General features: G+C 38.8%; 1 protein-coding gene across 8 annotated transcripts in view; it reads left to right on the top strand.

Annotated features, from left to right (window-relative positions):
* Positions 1 to 216: 216 nt before the first annotated feature.
* The window catches only part of LOC149749409 (uncharacterized), a 56,771-nt gene continuing 36,071 nt past the window's right edge, over positions 217 to 20,916 (top strand). For 3 of the 8 annotated variants that reach the window (XR_016393107.1, XR_016393104.1, XM_089910984.1), the window contains exon 1: positions 217 to 19,467. Coding sequence is in view for 1 of the 8 variants with exons in the window: in XM_089910984.1 (XP_089767110.1) it covers positions 19,094 to 19,467 (374 nt within the window). In the remaining 7 variants the exon portion in view is untranslated. The remainder of the gene's footprint in view (positions 19,468 to 20,916) is intronic. The other 5 variants (XR_016393102.1, XR_016393101.1, XR_016393106.1 and 2 more) reach the window with 5 other exon arrangements.

Below are 20,916 nucleotides of genomic sequence, written 5' to 3'. Positions count from 1 at the left end.
CCATAAAACATGACTTTCCTTAGGAATTCATCAAAGACTGTGTCTTTCAAGAAGCTAATATTTAAACTAATTGGCTCAATGGAACTTAGTAGAATCTTACAAAAGACTTCAAAAATTTCTCCTAGCATGGTTCTCACTGTGTTGAAGAATCACACAGATGTTATCATATTAAAGACTGAGTCTCTCTCTCTCTCTCTTCCTTTTTTTTGGGGGGGGGGGATTAAATGACTATGACAGTCAAAGGTCAGTTGGAATTCTTTTTTATTATAACAAAGTTGATTTTCAAAATTAAAACTAAAAAGTCCATGGACTAGAATGTTAGTGCTCCAAAACAGTAATATTTTGGAAAGAATGGAATTGGATAACAATCACAGCATTAACCACCTACCATGACAGCTCTAAAATATTCAGTCCTAAAACACCTTTTTGCTCTTACTAATTATTGAGATTCACAAAAAAGCTTTTGTTTTTGTTTCTGTAGGTTATCTATTAATACTCATCATACTAGAAACCTAGAAAATTTTAAGAAATATTCAGTTAATTAAAAAATAACAAGTCATTTCATACTAACATCTGTGTTTTAATGAAAAAAATAACTATTTTCTAAAACAAAATAATTAGTGAGAAGAATGACACCATTTCATATTTTTGCACATCTCCTTAATATCTGGATTAATGAAAGATATTTGGATTCTCGTATTTGTTGCTAGATTCAATATGTTTTGATAATGTTGTTTTGATTGAAATTTAAGAAGAAAATTTTGCCTCACCTAGATATGTAGATATGTATTTGGAAATAGCTTTTTCATTTTCTTTTCTTTTTTAGATACTTGTGGATATTCTTATTTGATATTACACTCAAACTTTTCAAGTGGTAGTTTCTTAAAATTTGGTTGCAATGTGGATCCAAAACTGTATCAATGAACTTCTTGTTTCTATTATATTACAATCCATTGGCAATCTTGCATTTTGAATGAATTCTATAACATCATGCATTGGTTATTTGGAAAATACTGATTCATTAATATTGCAAAATGTTAATTTTGCAAACGTTAATACATTTCATTATACAATATCAAAAAATTACATTAGTATTTTTAAAAATATTTATTTATTTGGTTGCACTGAGTCTTAGTTGTGGCAGGCGGGCTTCTTAGTTGCGGCTCACCAGCTCCTTAGTTGCAGCACATGGGCTCCTTAGTTGTGGCTCACGGGCTCCTTAGTTGCGGCATGTGAACTCTTAGTTGCAGCATGCATGTGGGATCTAGTTTCCTGACCAGGGATCGAACCCAGGCCCCCTGCATTGGGAGTACGTAGCATTTCCAATCTCATCCAAAATGTCTTTAACTAACAGGAAACTGATAAGCTCAGAGTGGAGGATACAAGTTTTCCTAAATTCTGGCTTTTGCTTGAAACTTTGAATTTATCATCATTGGTGACACATACTGCTAGTTGTTTTCCTGAAGTGACAATAAAGTGACCAACTTGCTCCGCTTTGCCAGGACTTTTCCCATTTTAGCAATGAAAATACCTGTGTCCCCAGAAGCCTTTAATCCCAGGCAAACAAAGATGGTTGGTCACCCTAAGTTACAGGCTTATATTTTTTAGAAAATATTTCTAAATGCCTAAGTCTGAATAACCATAGTATGTCAATCATTCTTTCAAGTAAAATGGTGCTATATTAACAAGGCTAGTTTAATTCATCACCCAAACAATCACACAAGAGCTTTTCCTGGAGAAAACCATTTGTATTTCTGTATGCAGAAGTGCTTTATGCTTATTTCAATTTTTGTCACACAGAATACTTTTTTTTTTCTTTTTGCTGTACACGGGCCTCTCACTGTTGTGGCCTCTCCCGCTGCGGAGCACAGGCTCCGGACGCGCAGGCTCAGCGGCCATGGCTCACGGGCCCAGCCGCTCCGCGGCATGTGGGAATCGCACGAACCCGTGTCCCCTGCATCGGCAGGTGGACTCTCAACCACTGCGCCACCAGGGAAGCCCCAGAATACTTTTTAAGTTATTCCTAAGTGTGATATACTTTTTTCAATTTTTTTTTAAGTGTAAGTGCCTAGTGGTGTGTAATACAACGACTACTACTAGTAAGTACAATTTGGTATCATTGCTTTGATTTATGCTAAGGCACTAGCACACATTTTTTCCTGACATTTCTTTTGCATTGTAGGTTTAAATGTTGACATAGTGAAAAGGCAAATAATTTTTTAGTATTATTGTAAAAATAGTTTTGGCTTCATGGAGGCCCTGAAAAGGTCTCAGAGACCTCCAGGGGTTTGCAGCTCTCACTTTGAGAACCACTCATCTCACAGAATATTGTTTATAGTGTACACATCACATATTTTATATTAATTTTTTAAGTAAACGTTACAGCAGTGGCTACTACTCTGCCTTTCACTCATTGTCATAGAGGTTAATATCTACAGTCAAAACCATATGTACCTCTGGAAAAAGTACTTCAAATAACAGTGTCTGGTTATGTATCAGAAGTGTTTTCTCGATATGTAGAAGGGAAAATTTTAAAAATTATTCATTAACTGTATGATCTTGAGTATCACTCTCTGGCTAGTTTCCTAGATAGTAAATGATACAGGTGGCTTAAATTATTGATTGACAGTCAGGGAAATACTCCCTCCCTAGAGGTTGTAGATATATGTAACATGGGGTTTTGCTTTATTGAATTTGTTGTTGCAGTTAGGAAGGGGGTTCACTGGCATTCAGTACCCCAGGGTCAGGGTTGCTAAATTACTTCACAGCCAATAGGTCCTACTCCAAATGCCAATAACAATAGCACCACTTTCAAGAAATACTGTAGCTTTCTATAGTCAGATAGCAAATGCTTTGTTCCTCCAATAGGAGTATATTTCAAGGAACAGGAAGTTCTGTGTCAAAGGAGAAGGAAAAATGTTGCTGGAGGGATGTGTGCTAAAGTGAGAGAATGGAGTTATCTGTTCATGTTGGTAAAATAGTTAAGGATGGAGGGAGAAGAGACTGATGGGTATATGAGAGCTCCAGGTCTTCCTTATCACCTACCTTCTCTATTTCATACCTCCAACTCTGGTTAGCTCTGGTTAGTATCATTACAACAAAGTAAATTAAAAGTGTTTTACTTATAACATATACTGCATATTCCAAAAGATATTTTACTGTATTTCTTTGTCATGCAATAGGATACATTGTGAACAAAAGTTCTGAAACAAAAATAAAATTCTTGCTTTTTCATACTACCTACATAAAAAAATTGGAATAAAACTGATAGCTTCAGTGTTTTCGGATTCATCGAATTTTTAGCTACCTAATCCCTGTTGTCTTAAAATAGGAAACTTACACTCCAAAGAAGGAATGGATTTAGTCAGAATCACATACTTAGTGGCCAAATGAAACTGCTTCCCAGTATTAGAGATAACTTAACAGATTATGGCTGGACCAGGTATTTGGAATTTTTTTTATTTTAAAATTTGACTCAATACTTTTTAAATATAAAGAGCAAGGTTTTTTTTTTTAAGTTTCAGTGTCTTACAAAAGCTTAGCTTCTTAAGCTACAGTGAATATCAGAAGGAATTGTTAATAAAACAAGAGGTGTTGATAATATTTTATGCAATTTTACAGAGAACATTGTCAATTTTTCATGTGCTTTTTTTTTTATGAATTAGCTGGGAGTTTTGACTTCTGTGTCTTTTCTGCTCCAATATTTTGTCTGTTTTAAGACTCCTAAGACATTTTCTACTCGTAGGCAGAGAAAGGCCAATATTAATTATCCATTTGTTTTCTATTTCTTTTGTTGCCTTGGTAAAATAAGTGATTGAGGAAGAAAGAGTTTTAAACAAGAAACTTTTACTTAGTAAATTATCTGTTATAGTTATATAGTATTTGGTACTTCACCTCAAGCCCCTCCTACTTCCCTTTTTAGTAGCTGTAAGAAATTGAAAGATTCAGTTTGTCTTTGAAATCAGAACAAGTAGATTATAATTCTAGCTCTGCTTCCATCAGCTGGGTGACGTGGGCAAGTTTCTTTAGGTCTCTGGGACTCAGTTTCTCCATTTGAAAAATAAGGAATGACATGTACAGTTATTGTGCAGATTAAATTATATGCAGCTTGTAAATTATAATGCTTAATGCCTGACAGAAAGTTGGTACTTAACAAAAAGGGATCTCCTTTCTTTAGTTCTTTCTTAAAAAATAAAACTAGTAAACAAATATTTATACCTAGTTTAGATTAATTATGGATATATACTTAGTTTAGATTAATTTCACTTTGCTTTACCCTAGTTTTGATTCAGGATTCAGTTCCTTTTGAAGTCTTGTTTTAAAGTTTTTTTGTTTTTTTTTTGCGGTGCGCAGGCCTCTCACTGTTGTGGCCTCTCCCGATGCGGAGCACAGGCTCCGGACGCACAGGCTCAGCGGCCATGGTTCACAGGCCTAGCCGCTCCGCCGCATGTGGGGTCTTCCCGGACCGGGGCACGAACCCATGTCCCCTGCATCGGCAGGCGGACTCTCAACCGCTGCGCCACCAGGGAAGCCCTTGTTTTAAATTTTGATATTGCTTTCGTGGATTTGAAATTTGGGTCCAGGTTACAGTTACTCATGTTGTTTCTCTTCTGCTGTTGAAAAGCTGTGGATAAAGATTGTTTTATAAAGAAGAGATGGGCTCGAGGGATTAAGGAGGCTCCATAACTGTCCAGGACTTAACACAGCATCTGATGTATAGCAGGCTCTTAATAAATACTAGTTGAATAATGAAGGTATTCCATCTCTTCTGTTCAGTGCACGGGCATATCTGGGTGTGCCAGTGGGCAGGTGAAAGCCTCTTTTTAGGGTTTGGTTCAGCATTGGATATTTTTTAATTGATGTATTTTTATCTGATTGTAAAAATTAAATACTGTATAACCATTAGAAAACACAAGTGAAAGCAAACAAGAAATTTTTTAAAAATGCACAGTCATAGTTCTCAGTGTTATAACTATAACTACTTTCACACAGATGTATTTTTTAAACAAAAATAGGACCTGAAATTTAACGTCACATTTCTACCTGACTACTTTTAGGACAAATATTTGTGAGCTGGCTACATTAAATCCATACTTTGAAAATCAGTCTCTGGCATTAATGAGGCAAAATGAAGTTTAATAGAAAATTCAGAATGAAATTTTGGGCAATTTTAAGGCATGTATAATTCCTAAGAATTCAAAGTTTTTAAAGGCTTGCTGTTAAATAGTAACATTTAACAGCATTTTATTTATAATTCCTGCAAATCTATACTAATACTATTTACTGAACTATTTTATTAATGAATTATTAAGTTCCCTAATACTTCAATCCTATTCATATTGAGAACTGGATTCAATTTTCAATCATTTCTACGCTTATGTTGAAGTCTCGATTTTCTCCTCCACAGGAAGGAAACAGAATGTAAAAGAAAGGAGCTGCATGCCTTCATTTGTTTGACTCCTAGCTTTTAACACAAAATTGCTGTCTACACAAGTGGTGTCAACCCCTCCTTTCACTGGCGTATAAAAGTGAAGAGAGGCAGGGCCACAATCAGCCAATGTGGTTATTAACTCCAGGCATCTCACGTCAAAGGTGACTGAGATTCACCAACTGTCCAGGGACGTGTGAAAACTTTGCTCTGAGGAACTCTGTGGCCAATAATAGGTTGGACTTGAGAACTTTGCTTTGAAAGTTTATGAAGATTTCCCAGGGCCGTAAGAATATGAGCTGTGAATCTAGTCCCCTCAGCTAGCATTTATAAGCATAATTTTAAATGCTACTGACAAATTTTAAATATCACATATAGTTTCTCTAATAATAGTAGATTATAGGAAAGGAAATCTTGCCTTTGACTTTTAAAAAATTAAATATTTACCTCCAAAACTCTAGGTTTGTTTCTACCGTGGTAACAGGTTTGCTGGGCTGGATCAGCTAAAAGCTTGTACATCTTCACATACTGAACTCCAGAATAGCTTAAATGCTTTTTGGTATTAAGTGCCTATAGATACACAAGATTCAGAGAAGACATAAAAGTCAAATTATCCCTTATTGCACCAGTTTTGTAATTTAAAGTTTGCTTGGAAGGTCTCTAAAATTTTTCATGCAATTGGTAGTTCAGCCTATTTTAAGAAACGCCAGGTACGTAACTCTGTGTACTAGGCTTAACATTAAAATTTCATTGCTTTCCAATGCCAATACTTATCATTATCTTTATAATTAAATCCAGTTTTCATTTATCATCCAGATCAGGCAATCAAACCAGGCAACTTTATCCTTCTCTTCACTTCCCTTTAAAAGAGTATTTGGTAGCCAAGACATGGAAACAACCTAAATGTCCATTGACAAATGAATGGATAAAGAAGAGGTGGTACATATATACAATGGAATACTACTCAGCCATAGAAAAGAATGAAATAATGTCATTTGCAGCAACATGGATGGACTTAGAGATTATCATACTAAGTAAAGCAAGTCAGACAAACACAAATACCGTATGATATCACTTATATGTAGAATCTAAAATATGACACATATAGAGAATATTGACCCTTGTAATAGTATTTTTTTGAATTTTTGAATTTAATTTTATTTATTTGCTTATTTATACAGCAGGTTGTAATAGTATTTTTAAATGATCATTCTTTAGTTTTCTTTTACAATTAAAGATTCAAACCCAGAATGAGAATTCTGCCCTTGTTTTTCAGCTCATCTACTCTGCACTCATCCTGCTGGTAAAAACAACCTTCCCAAAGGAACCCCAGGCCATTATTGCTCTCCCCTGTTCCTGTCAGTATCTGATTTAGGAAGCTTCCTTGAAAAATGTGGAAGAATGGGGTTTTCTACTTTATTATCACCCCTGCCGAATATGTTACACGTGGATTGACGAAAATCTGAATGCAGTTAAAATAGCAGTCCATCTATAAAGAATACAGTTTAGGCCTTCAGGATGTAGAATTTGCAGTTGTGCAGACCTCCGTTACAAACATCAATGATAATTATGCTGTCGCTATAAAAAATATAGGAAGTGGGCTGAAACAGCCTTCCTCCTGTAATAGTCTACAAGTTGTTTGATAAAAGGAGCCCTTTCTATAACTTGCTTACTTGTCTCTTTCTTATAGAGGGGAAGGGAAGAAGGGGGTGGAGAGAGTGAGATAATGAGAGGATGGTGCATGGGTGTGTGGGGGACATAGTTCTTTATTGTATAAATGTATTACAGTATATAAGAAATAGTAATGTTAGCCAGCCTCCACAAGGATCTACCATAAATGTAATCACAGGCAGGGACAGAGAGAGGGAACTGGGACAAGTTACACGGTCTCAGTGATGGGACAATGCCAGCCCATTCTTTTCCTTCCTAGGGAGCTCAAGTCAAACATTAAGTGGAAGGCCCCCAAGCTTAGTCACCACGTGATGACCTGACTGTCAGTGTGATCTCTCTCTTCACTTCCTTCCACCCCATGGGGAGTCCTCACATCCCTTGGAACTCTATGCCTGCTGGGTTATGGAAAGATAGACACATTTCAGGGCTCCAGCGCAGGGTCTCCTATCCTCCTGAGTCATTCCTGCTTCCCCTCAGGCCGGCTGATTTGCCTCCCTGGGAATGTGGCAGGCGGTGAGCCAGTGGCAAAGCTTCCCTTCTCCGCATCACCAGGCAGAGAGGAGAGAGCCAACTCCACAGCTTCTGGTCCCACTTTCCTCTGGGCTAATTCCTCCTCACTCTGTTTCAAATGTAATTAGAGTTTATCCGCTCTGTTCCCAGTGTTAACCCGTTTCTGAGCAGGTAAATCAGGTAATTCTCCTCGCCAGCTGCTGCTTCCTGCTGAGTCAGGTCCTCCTGGAAGGCTGCATTTCCTGCTGAACGCCTGATGAGAGGCGCTCTTTACAATGGGTCCAGTTCATAAACGGCTCCTCCAGCTGAGACCATTTGTCTGAGGGCTATTTCCATCAGTTACCATTGGAACCTGAAGTACTTTCACTGCAGTATGCTGTAATCTCCTGCAGCATTAGGGGAAAAAAAGCAAAAAAAAGAAAAAATATATATATACATTTTTTTAGAAATCTCTGTAGTTTCACCAATAGGAGGTAGCCTCCCTCTAAATGAGCGAGACTCAGCAGGTCTGGCACAGCTAACCTTGATTCTTCCTAGCTGGTTTCCCATTGCTGCTTCTTGCCCAGCCTCCTTTCTGTTTTTGACCTGGCCTCCTCTTTTATGTTCACTTATTTCATTACTTGAAAGGAAACAGCAGAACCTGGAAACTCTAGTCCAGTCATGCTCCTGGACTCCTGTCTCGCCCTGTGGTCTCTTTTGATCTAAATTTCTTTCTCGCTGTTACAAATGTGGCAGCTGAGAAGCCTGGGGAATCTGAAATAAACCAAGGGATTGTATGAGGATGTGTTTGTAAGGGTATGAAACCAGGTGTGTCCCCCACATCACTGTCTGATCTCAGGTTGGTGGCAATTGTAGACGGCGCAGCCTCCCTCCCCAAACAGAGGTTTTTATGGCCACACAGAAGTGTGAGTTCCTACATTTAATTACAACATACGGTGAGTTGCAACATGCTCTGGTGCTGATTTTAACACTTGTGAGGCAATTGGAGGATTGTCCATTCTTATTTAATTGCCTCACGGCTGGAGAAGAAGTATTGCCACAAGCTGTTTTCATAATGAAAGGCTACTGCCGGGATACTCTGGTTTAGGCTGGCCTGCTTTTCTTGGGCAAAGACAACATGCACTCCAGCCTGCCTTTGTAATACTATGTTTGATATACTGGTCTTCTGTATTTTTTGCTTTCTCAGCTAGCTCTTTAAAAAAAAAGTCAAATTTTAAAAGAAATGGAGTTTAAATTGGAAAATGGCCATACACTATTTAGGTAGAGAGGGCATGTGTAGCATCCTATTACATACACCTATACAATTTTATACATTTCATATACATATTTTTATTTGAATTCTTATGAGTGGCTACCTTTTTCTTAAATCTCAATTCATTCATAAAGATGTTAGCACTTTTTTATGCCAAACATTAAGGGTTTTAAATTTCATATTTCTTAATTGGTTTTTTCATATTGTGTATTTCATATTGTGTGCTTAAAACCATATTTTGAGTTTGTGTTTATATACTATTTTCAAGCTGAGCCATTTTGAAGAACTCCAAGATACAACTTATATTTTCATTTGGAATTATAATGATTTTCAACTCACTTAAAATACTAGATTTTTTTTTTTCCGGTACGCGGGCCTCGCACTGTTGTGGCCTCTCCCATTGCGGAGCGCAGGCTCAGCGGCCATGGCTCACGGGTCCAGCCTCTCCGCGGCATGTGGGATCTTCCCGGACAGGGGCACGAACCCGTGTCCCCTGCATCGGCAGGCGGACTCTCAACCACTGCGCCACCAGGGAGGCCCAATACTAGATTTTTAATTGAATTTATTTGTTTTGCAGACTAATTTCATGTGGTAATTAAAATGTTTCCTTTATGCACACTTCAGCACAGTTTGTTGCTGTGTATTCATTTTTCACATCTACTACCTAATCCTGGAAAAAAGAAAAAAAAAATCAAGCACAGAGTATTTCCATTCTGGATGAGACCTAATGTCTTTTCAGTTCTGATTCTGTTTCCTACTAAACCAGGAGATGTGTTTTAGAAGGACTTGATTGACCTCCATGATGTCAACTTCAAAACGCAATCTAGGGCTTCCCTGGTGGCGCAGTGGTTGAGAGTCTGCCTGCCGATGCAGGGGACACGGGTTCGTGCCCTGGTCCGGGAAGATCCCACATGCCGCGGAGTGGCTGGGCCTGTGAGCCATGGCTGCTGAGCGTGCGCGTCCGGAGCCTGTGCTCCGCAACGGGAAAGGCCACGACAGTGAGAGGCCCGCGTACCGCAAAAAAAAAACCCCACGCAATCTACCATTCCCCACTAAAAGGAATGAGGACTCCTTGAGAATGGCCGATTCTTGGGCAGCGGCAGTGAGAGTACACCATGAGCCTGAGATTGTCTTTTAATGCCAGAAATAGGGAAGTGCTCAAAAAACGATGAGAACATGTCAGAAGTTCACAGAAGCCAGCTTGAATGAGTTCCCACAGGCCAAATATAGGACAATTTGGGCATGAGAGAGAGAGAAAAATAAAAAAGAGAGTTACATTAATGGAAAATAGTTGAATAAAGCAAGAATTCATGGGTCCAAACTGTTAATAAATAAGGAATAAAATAAAGCTATTCCTTACTGCCAGGTAGGTACAGTAGGCAAATAGATAAATAAAATGTAAATTACCATTTTGCAACCATCCCAGTGAAATTGATTCAAGCTAGAATGATCAATAGGCTAAACCTAGGGGAGGAAATTTGATTAGGAACAATATATTTACATAGTTTCAAATTGTCTCTTCACAAATTACTTAATAATTATAAAAGGGAAAATAGTGTACAGTGAAATGGCATAACATCTTAAACAAGTAGATCTACATTAACCTAACCAATAAGAGGGAAAGTTACATCCAGTTCCTCCAAATTTGAAACCATGAGAAAGACACATCCATCATGTAGCAACCCAACTAAAAATGGGTAATCTGAGTTTAATCACCAGGAAACAACAGAGAAACCAGAATCTTAATCAGTATGAAATAACTGGCCTGTATTCATCAGAAATGCCAATGGTATGAAAGACAGAGGAGGGCTGAGGAACAGTTCCAAATTAAATAAGACTAAAAAGACATGATAAAATGCAGTATGACATCCTAGACAATATCATGAATTAGGGGAAAAAACTAAAAAGGATATTATTTGTACAATTGATAAAGTTGAAATATAGACTTTAAAGTGTTATATCAATGTTAAGTGTCCTGAATTTGTTAATTGCACTGTTACTATGTAAAAGAAAAATCTTGTTCCTAGGAAACAAACTCAAGTGTGGAGGGATAAAGGGGCATGATGTGTGCAATGTACTCTCACATGGATAAGAAAAAATATGTATATTTTTAAAAGTGTAACATATAATAGATCTATGATAGATAAATAGATATAGATAGATGGATACGTAGATGAGAGAGAAATGTTAAAATCTGCTAAATCTTGGTAGACAGTAATCAGGTGTTTGTACTGTTTTTACAACTTTTCTGTAAGTTTGAAATGGCTTCAAATACAAATTTAAAAGAAAAAAATACAGAAGAGAAACAATAAACCAACTCATTTTTATAGAAAGCTTGCTGTAGCCCAATTCATCTGTAAAAGCAGAGAGGAGCTAAGAGACATGGAACTTCCCATTAGAATTTGTAAATATACTTGAGAAGACTACATTAGCATATAAAACAATTAAATCAATGGATCTTACATAATAAAATAGTTACAACTATTTATGGAATAAACCTTTATAAGTTAAGAATGCACATCTATTTACACCATGGACATTCCCTGATCATATGAAACCACAGGGCTCTAACTTTTTTCCTGAAATCGCATAGATTCAATTTATTATCTGGACCTATTTATCATACAGTTGACTTTTTTAATATAAATTTATTTATTCATTTATTTTTGTCTGCGTTGGGTCTTTGTTGCTGCACGCGGGCTTTCTCTAGTCGCAGAGAGCGGGGGCTGCTCTTTGTTGCGGTACACGGGCTTCTCATTGCGGTGGCTTCTCTTGCTGCGGAGCACGGGCTCTAGGTGCGTGGGCCTCAGTAGTTGTGGCATGCGGGCTCAGTAGTCATGGCTTTCAGTCTCTAGAGTGCAGGGTGGGTCAGTAGTTGTGGCACACAGGCTTAGTTGCTCCATGGCATGTGGGATCTTCCCGGACCAGGGCTTGAACCCTTGTCCCCTGCATTGGCAGGCGGATTCTTAACCGTTGCGCCACCAGGGAAGCCCCATACAGTTGACTTTTGAGTAACAGGGCTGGGGAGAGGGGTGGTTGGGGGTGCTGATCTGGACACAGTCGAAAATCCAAGTGTAGCTACAGTCAGCACTCCGTATACCTGGTTTTGCATCCACAGGTTCAGCCAACCATGGATTATGTAGTACTGTAGTACATATTTATTGAAAAAATTCCACATATAAGTGGACCTAGCAGTTGAAACACATGTTTTTCAAGGGTCAACTGTATTATTATTATTATTTGGCCATTTCTTTATTTATGTAGCAGAAAAACATTGCCCTAGGACTCAGGACACTTAGTTTTAGGACTAATTTGTAATTTAATTGCCATTGACTTTATCAAGTCAGTTAATTTTGTATGGCCTCAGTTTCCTCACCTATGAAAAGGGGAAGGTGAGCTCAAGAGTCTCTGAAAGTCTTTTCAACTTTAAAGGCCTATGATTCTACATGGGATGGAAACTATGAGAACTACACAGAGCAGAAAGCTGATGAAAGTAACTGGACGTATTAAATACGTTTTGATGATTTGCAGTTAGGATGCATAAGCAAATGGCCAAACTTCTGTAGAAGCTACACACTTTGATGATAAAAACACTTTTATTTCCCCCAGTACTCCCATACCTTTGTTTTGATATTCGTGGCAAAGCTGCTGTGAGATAGAGAGTGTACATCATCAATCCAGTTTTTCAGGAAACAAAACAGATCCTGAGAGGTGACCTTTATATCTGTAAATAATATTAATATTTCTTTCTTGGTCTGTCAACTTCAGAAATTTGTATTCATAATCACATAAAATGAGGAGATTAAATGCCCCCTATGCTTTCTTCCATCTCTACTCTATTTACATGTCCCAACTTTTTACACTGTCAATGTTTCTATCACTTGGGTTGTTCTAAATGGTTGATTATTCTACACTTTGCCAATAGGCTGAGTGAAAAAAAGTTTTTTTTAATAAAAAGCTTTTTTACTATTATATAATGCGAGTATTATTACTTAAGGTACAAAGTAGTATGATTAGACCCATAAAGGAGGAAATATAGCCTTGTGTTAATTAACCTATGCTAGTTGAAGAAGAATATTCCAAGTGTCAAGGTCAAATTGATTCTTCTCTTTCAATGTATTAAATATCACACAGCATTATAGTTTTTTTTATACTTAGGCCATGATTTCTTTATATATCATGTTTGTTGTTTGGAAATTCTAATTAAATACTTTTCTTGTGGACAGAATTGTAGTATGCTTTCATCTTGTCAAAGATCATTCAGTTTATTAATAATATTTCCTACAGGAATCTTTCAATGTGAGGACTTACTCCTCAGAGCTTTCTGATTTCCTGTTGCTCTTTGGACTGTTGATTTTCTAAGCCTGCTGAACCACTTTTATCTAATTATTTTTCATAGATTTCTTTTTTCATGGCTGTCATGTTCACCTTTTTCTTGGCTTCCATGACCTTATTTTTGCTGGATTATTTTTTTCTTTTTGCTCTAATACATCCCCCAATATTTTTTTTTCCAGAAAGTATGCAGGGGAGATAAAATTTTATCAGCTCTTGAACGTCTAAAAATGTCTTTTGGACTTGAAAAATAATTTAGATAGGTATATAATTCTAGTTTCAAAGGAATTCCCCCTCAGAACTTTTAAAGCATTTTCTGTTATCTTCTAGTGACCAGTTTTGTTGGGGAGGAGATTAACACCAGTCTGATTCTCATTTCTTTATAGATAACTTGTTTCTTCTCAGAAATGTTTAGGCTCTTATCTTTGACATAGTGAAGTTTCAGAAAAGTTGCCGAGGTGTGGATTGTTTTTTTCCATGTATCATTTTGTGATCCCTTTAAAGTTAAATCATTCATTTAGTTATTAAAAATAGAGAGGCTACTCCTTATGTACCAGGCGCCTAGAACAGGAGCCTTAGCCCTTCACAGGCAAGTTATTCAACTTCTTTGGAGAATACTTCTTTGGTTTTAGTTTAATTAGGGGACACGTCACCCCTACATGTAGATGTGGGAGTAGAGAGCAGGGAGAGGATGGACTCTTGTAGTTTTTCTGTATACATTAAACTAATACCCTTGATTTTTCTTTCATGTTCCCCTGGAATTCTTGCCAGTTCCAAGCTTTCAGCTTCCAGCTTTCTTCTGTGTAATTTCTTAGTTGTAAATTCTTTGGCTTCTGTTTATAACAGTGAAATCTAACTTTTATTGAGCTGTGTTCCAGGAAGTATCCTAGTGCTTCATATAACTTGGTCAACCTACACAACAACCCAGTGCCATAGGTCCTATGATTTTTCACATTTTAAATAAGCAAACAGTTGCTCAAAGTCATACAGCTTATGACTCACGGAGCTGACATTTGAATCCAGACAGTCTATGATCCCATCCTCTGCATCTCTTGGACAAATATATAGAAATCTTTCATTCCCTGATATGGGGATTTATTATGAATTTATTTCCTTTATATATTTTTTAAACAGGTATTTCAGTGGAATGTGAGGTGGGAAGGCAGAGAAGGAAATTCATGTGTCTGTCTCCAACATTTAACTGAAATCTGTCCATACCTCCTGAATGCCAAATGCACAAATGCTGCTGGTCAAATCTGGGTCTGGGTAGTTGCTTCTGCTGTGAGTTTCTGAGAACCAAAATGGCAGACAATGAGTAGCCAGAGGTAGCCAGAGTAAGAGTAGCCAGAGTAGCCAGAGGTAAGACTAACTGTGGTCACTCTTTCCCATTGCTTTAATTACCTTCCAGTGACACAGCTGGAATGACATCTTGCTGATAGAACCTAAAGATACAGGTGAATTTCTCCACTTCCTGCCATGCTCATTTCTCTGATTGGGCTGGTCAAGGGCTGGTAGGTGGAAGGAGGCAGACCACCAAGGGAAGGTGGCACTGGGACTGGAGGAAGGAGGAAGTGAAGAATGGAATTTGTGTGGGAAGCTAGGCTTGGCTTCTGCTCCCTGCTAATTACTAAATGTGTCTAATGTGTCATGTGTTGGTCTAGGTATTCCATGTATATCATTCTATTTAATTTTTATAATGACCCTGTAGCAAAGATATTATTATGCCCATTTTATAGATTAGGGCACTAGGTTTAGAGAGGTTAAGAATTTTGTTCCAGGTTACACAGGCAGTATGTTCAGCTGGCTTTCAAGCCCATGTCAGTTCTACTCTGCCATGCTGTCTCTTAACTCCCTAGGGGAGCATTTGGAATGGAGCTGGTATTTTTGCATGCTCACCCTTCCTCCTTCTCTCTTGATACACTCTTAGGCTCACACATACACATACACTCATGCACACATGAATTAACTAATTCAGTATTTATTGAGCAGTTATGTACCAGGTGTTTGGTAGAGTCAAGTGATTGATGTACTCCCTTCCATATGTCAAATCATGCTTGTCAAGCACACTGTGATGTAACTCTCTAAGGGGCGGAAGGAGCGGGTGTGGAATCTGTGTTCAGATAGGTGGCTGCCTGTAGATCAGGACTGGAAGGGCTGCAGAAGAGGCCTTTGCAGAAGAAAAGCTGTTTCTCATCTACCACTGTGCCTGCAATTCTGACTCTAGACATTGGTTCCCTGGAGGTGAGATATTTTGCCAAGTTATGAAGCAAACCACCTTGTTAGGGGTCCTTAATCACCTTCATGTGAATTAAATTTATGGGATTTCTCCAAAATGATAGTGTGATGGTTCACACAAGTTACTTATATCCCTGTATCCCTTTGCAGTGGAATTTTTGCCATGACTCCCATCAAAAAATTGAGTTTATTTCTCTATCCTTTGAACCTGGGCTTGGACAGCTAACTTTCTTTGGCTGATGGGACATTAGAAAATGTGGTGCAAGGGCTTGAAAAGTGCTTCCAATAGGGTTTTCCTTCTCCTGCTGCTAGGGACCTTTCTGTCACCATGTGGACAGACATCCTTGAGGATGAGAGACCACATGAAGAAAGGCCTTAAGCATCCCAGGTGTCCTGGCTGTAACCCCAGACATTCGAGGGAGGCCGTTTTAGAGCATTCAGCCCCAAATGAGCTGGCCTAATCCAGAAGAGCTAGCCAGATCACTCACAGGATTGTGATACATTATAGATGGTTGTTTTAAGTCAGATTTTGTGTTGTTTTGTTATGGGACAAAAACCTAACTGATGATAGATAGATAGCTAGATGGATAGGTAGTAGAGGTTGGTTGGGGAAGGGGGAGTGAAACAGAAAGGGAAAGGGAGCGAGAGAAAAAGGCCTATATTTGTGCACCTGGAGGGCTGTGAAATCTTGGGTAGAGACAGTGGAGCCCCTGGGGAGAGTGAACTACAGAAAAGGAGGAAGAGAATACTTCCTCACAGTTGATCGTTTTATAACTCCCAAGAAGAAACATTTAAAGCATGAACACTTCACCTAAATGTCAGGGTTTTGCTGTAATTTGAACAATCCAAAAGTAATCTGACACTCTTGTTTACTTTTTATTTAATAGTCCAGCAGAGATAAATCATTTCTCAACAGAGTCATTGAGTTGCATGTTGACCCAGAACTCAGTCTAAATACAGCCCTTATCTAAAACTGTGAAACATCAGAAGGGGAAGCCGACTCAACTTGTTCTCTGGCAAACTCCTGCCACCTTGTTTTAACATCCCACTGTATTAAAGAATGGCAGACCCTGATGTTTTGATTCAGTATCACACTCTCAGTTGGATAATCCTCTTTCTCCCTCCTCTGCCCTCACATATAATGCTTTCTTTTTCTTCCACAATGTAAATAACCTACTCTGCAGTCTGGTTACTTGAATGGATGTTTGTTTCAGAGACTTTAAGCTTTCTGAGGGCAGGGACCTTATTTTATTCATTCATTCTTCTATTAATTTATTTATGCAGGGACTGTTTATTGTGGAATGATGATTCATTCCTGCTTTCAAGGATCTGATTATCTAGTAGAAGAGGAAAAATCATATATCAGTTTGTAAAGAACGTGTAACCTTAACATTGAGTCCTGGCAAAACGTTGTGTGAGCACAGAGAAGAAAGCATCGCCTTGGCCCCTCCTGCACCTGTATCCTAATTTGTCTTCCTGCTTCTATACCTGACCCCCTAAAACCCAGTGTGCACTCAACAGCCAGAGAGGTTTATTAAACTATATTAGATTCTATCAGTCCTCTGCTTTAAATTTTCAATTTAAACTTCTTACGGGCCTCACAAAGCCAGTGGGGTCTGGTGGCTGCCTTGCCCTCTGGCAGCACCTCAGTCACGCTGGCTCCTTTCAGTTCTTGGGAACCAGGCTTGCTCTCTAGCTTAGCGCCTTTGAATGAATGGTTCCTGGCTCTGCACGACTGGCTCCTTCTTGTCATTCAGAGCTCAGCTTAAGTGACTGGATTCCTGACATCCAGTGTCACTGAATGTCATATGGCCTGCCTAACCCTAACCGTAATGAGTTAGCAACTCCCCTCCTGCCTTCTTCTTTCCTTCCTCCCACTGCCCTTCCCTTGCTCCCTTACTTCTTTCCTTCCTTCCCTCCGTCATCCATGCTTTCTTTTTTTTCTTTCTTAACTTTGTCTCTCTTTCTGCAGTAAAATGGAAGTTTCATCAGAACAGTGACCTTCTTCCCTCTCCCATCTCCCCGCGTCTGCCTCATAATAAGTGTTCAGTAAATACTCTTTGAGTGTATGAACAGATGAATAGAATTCTGAATGCTGCAGGCACTCCCTGGGTGGAACAGAGGGGGAGAAAAGAGAAAAGAGCACCTTATTCAAAGACACATAACAAGGGACTTCCCTGGTGGTGCAGTGTTTAAGAATCCTCCTGCCAATGCAGGGGACACAGGTTCGAGCCCTGATCCGGGAAGATCCCACATGTCATGAAGCAACTGAGCCCGTGCGCCACAGCTACTGAGCCTGTGCTCTACAGCCCGTGAGCCACAGCTACTAAAGCCCACGCACCTAGAGGCCGTGCTCTGCAACAAGAGAAGCCACTGCAATGGGAAGCCCACGCACCGCAACGAAGAGTAGCCCCTGCTCGCCTCAACTAGAGAAAGCCCACGTGCAGCAACGAAGACCCAACGCAGCCAAAAATAAATACATTTATTAAAAAAAAAAAAAAGACACATAACAAGGACCAAGCGCGCTAAAAGTATTCAGGCACGGTCAGAACACAGGGTGTGAGCTGAGCTTGGAGAGAGCAGGAAAATAAAAGGAGGTGAGAACTGAAAGGTTATATATCATAACACACAGGAATGCAGACTTCTGCCACTTTCTGACAGCAGGAAGAGAGGGAAGTGGCCTTGACAAAAGATACTGACAAATTTGGTCTGCTGTAATGACTCATTTCAGAGTTTTAACTTGAATTGGAAATGTACTACTGAACTTGGCCAGTTGTGAGAAACATGTGTATAATCATTTTGTGTCACTTATTCATTTGACTCTCCCAACAGATCACTGCAAGCAGCAGGTTCATTTATGATTTTTTTGGTTTTTGCTTGAGCTTTGTTTATTATTTGTGAGGTTTCCAAACAATTTGGGGAGACAGTGAAAAGGCTTTCATTCATTTTGATAACTTCCTCATTTGTAAAATGGGAACAATAATAATGCTTATCTCGAAGGGTATTTGTAAGACTTAAATGACTTAAAATATATAAAGTGCTTAGGGCAGTTCTTATGTAATAATTATTAGCCTTTATCATCATGATAATCGTTTGCTGCTCTCATGAAGAGAAACATAATGTAACTTTATTGAAGCAATTTTACGCTAGGTTCAAAACACTGCTGTAGATGTGTTTACATTTTGCTGGAGAGACACTGCCGTTTTAAATTGTGAAGGCATTGCTTGATAATGATGATTGATATCATTTCTTGCGTGTTTTTTAAACAGAGTATAAATGAGGACCACTCAATTAACTGTGTCAAGCCCACTGTTTAAGAACAATGCGAGGGCCAGAATATACCAGACAGATACTGCATAAAAGTGAAAAGAGAAATCTCAACAGAAACAGTGCTCTCTAGGATGAATAGAGCATGTTTTCCTGGCAGCTGGGTCCTGACGTTTTAATCCATTTGGCGAGCCCACCGCAGTGGCCCAGACTCTTGTCTGTGGCTCTAGCCCTGCTCCTCAAGATTCTAGGCTCCTTGTGGCCTGTGGTTCTGCAACTCAGCTGGTCGGGAGGGCAGGAAGGAAGGGTGGACCCGCTTGACATTTCCTGTCTTGCTGTGAGTCACTGATACCAAGTACTTTTCTTGCACTTCTCTGCCTACTATCCGGAGAGCAGGAATGCGGCCACAGAAGTCAAACCGGAACCATCCTCTGCGTCATGACAACGGCTCTCACCGCGGTAAACTAGTGTGGTCTGCACCGATATCAGGGGGCACACCCTCCCTGTGCAGGCAAGGAACTGAAGGATGGGCTCGCCATTACATTATCCTTTGTGAGAAGAGAATGATGACACTTAGGAGAAAGAAAATCCTCCTGTATCACTTTGGTGCAGTGGAAAGGAGACTCATTTTGGAGAAGGAAGGCAAAATTTCCAGTTCTGACTTGGCTGGGAAAGATTGTAAGCCCGTCTCACACCTGCTTCCCTTCTACTCCCTGCCTGCCTGCCTGCATTGCAAACAAACTGAAGTTGAATATGGGGTTTTGAGATTCCTGTAAGTAGATGCCTTAAAAATAAAAATTTTAAAGTAATTCTTGCTTGCGGAGTATAACGTGAACGGGATTAATCTTTGTAGGAAAAGTCTGTCAGGGGGGCATGATGACAGTTGTACTACTTAACTGCTAAGCTTGCTGGGAGGATCAGTAATAATAATAATAATAATAGCTACTGAGCACTTGTCTTACACTGGATATTATACTTTATATACATTATTGCCATTCCTCACAACACCCCGCAACAAGCACCCCATTCTACCAGCTGCCTTGAAATGGGATGATGTATACGATAGTGCTTTGAAAATATTAGTCATTAAATAAAAGTATTTTTATATAAAGGTATAATTAACATTAGTAAAAATTCCAGGGGCAATATTTTACTTAGGTTACAAAGAGCATGAGCTATGGAGTTACACACAACTAGGTTCAAACACCATTTTGCCCCATAGCTATTGCTAAGTCTCTCTGGGCCTCAATTTCCTCCTCTGCAAAATGGGTACAATAACAACTACCTCTTATGATTATAGCAATCACAAGGACTATTTGTAAGAATTCCACATCTTTGTATTTGACACAATAGGTTCACCCCAAATATGGACTCCCCTTTCTTTTCCATTTTTCCTCAAGGTAACAGAAATAAGACAAAGATCTTTAGAATCATTAATTAGGTATTTGAAAATTTTTCAGAGTGCCTACAGCAATACTGAGGAAGAGGAAGGACAAGTATAAGAAAGAGGAATAACAGAATAGTATAAATGAAGGAGTTTGCTGACCATGAGGAAAATAGTCTGATTGTTCTCATAAAGTGTATTTGGAAGTAACTTTGTATCACAGACTTGAAAAAAGTTTTGATGGAAGAGGAATTATTAAAAATGCTTTTTATTTTCTTTAACATTGTCTGATCATAACAATATAACTTGATTCTAGGGTTCTGGTAGGGAAGTTGTTATGAATTCAGTTGTAGGAATGAATTTAAATTGCTAGTCATTGGGTAGCTGCCTCAGAAAACCAGAAACCTGGCCTGTCATACTGAGTATTCACTGGAGGAGAGAGATTAAGCTGTATAGTGGTCACTGCTGTGCAGTAGAGAATTAGATATTTTCAATATTTTACTTTGTTCACACAATAAACTTTTTATCCATGAGAGCTGGATCAGTTCTCAAGATGGTAACTATTTTATTAAACAAACAGCTCCTTTTCTCAATCTCTTGCTAACTTTACACTTCAGAGTAGAAAATAACAAGTCAGTATCTTTTTTATATCAGTGCAGGTTACATTCAGTACACTTCATGATATTCTCTACTTTTCATGGACACTTTTATGAATGTGGAGTTTGTTAGTACACTTGAAAGACTGCTTGTGTTGAAAAAAAACAGTCTTGAGAACTATCTCAGCAAACACACCGGCACCACCCTGTTATATGCCTGAAGCATCATAGTTTTCTGTTC

Source organism: Delphinapterus leucas, chromosome 4, assembly GCF_059928025.1.
Source record: "Delphinapterus leucas isolate spDelLeu-1000000601 "Yukka" chromosome 4, BTC_Dleu_Yukka2, whole genome shotgun sequence".
Taxonomy (NCBI): Eukaryota; Metazoa; Chordata; class Mammalia; order Artiodactyla; family Monodontidae; genus Delphinapterus; species Delphinapterus leucas.
The sequence above is the reverse complement of the archived record's forward strand: the minus strand, read 5'-3'. Positions and strand labels throughout refer to the sequence as shown.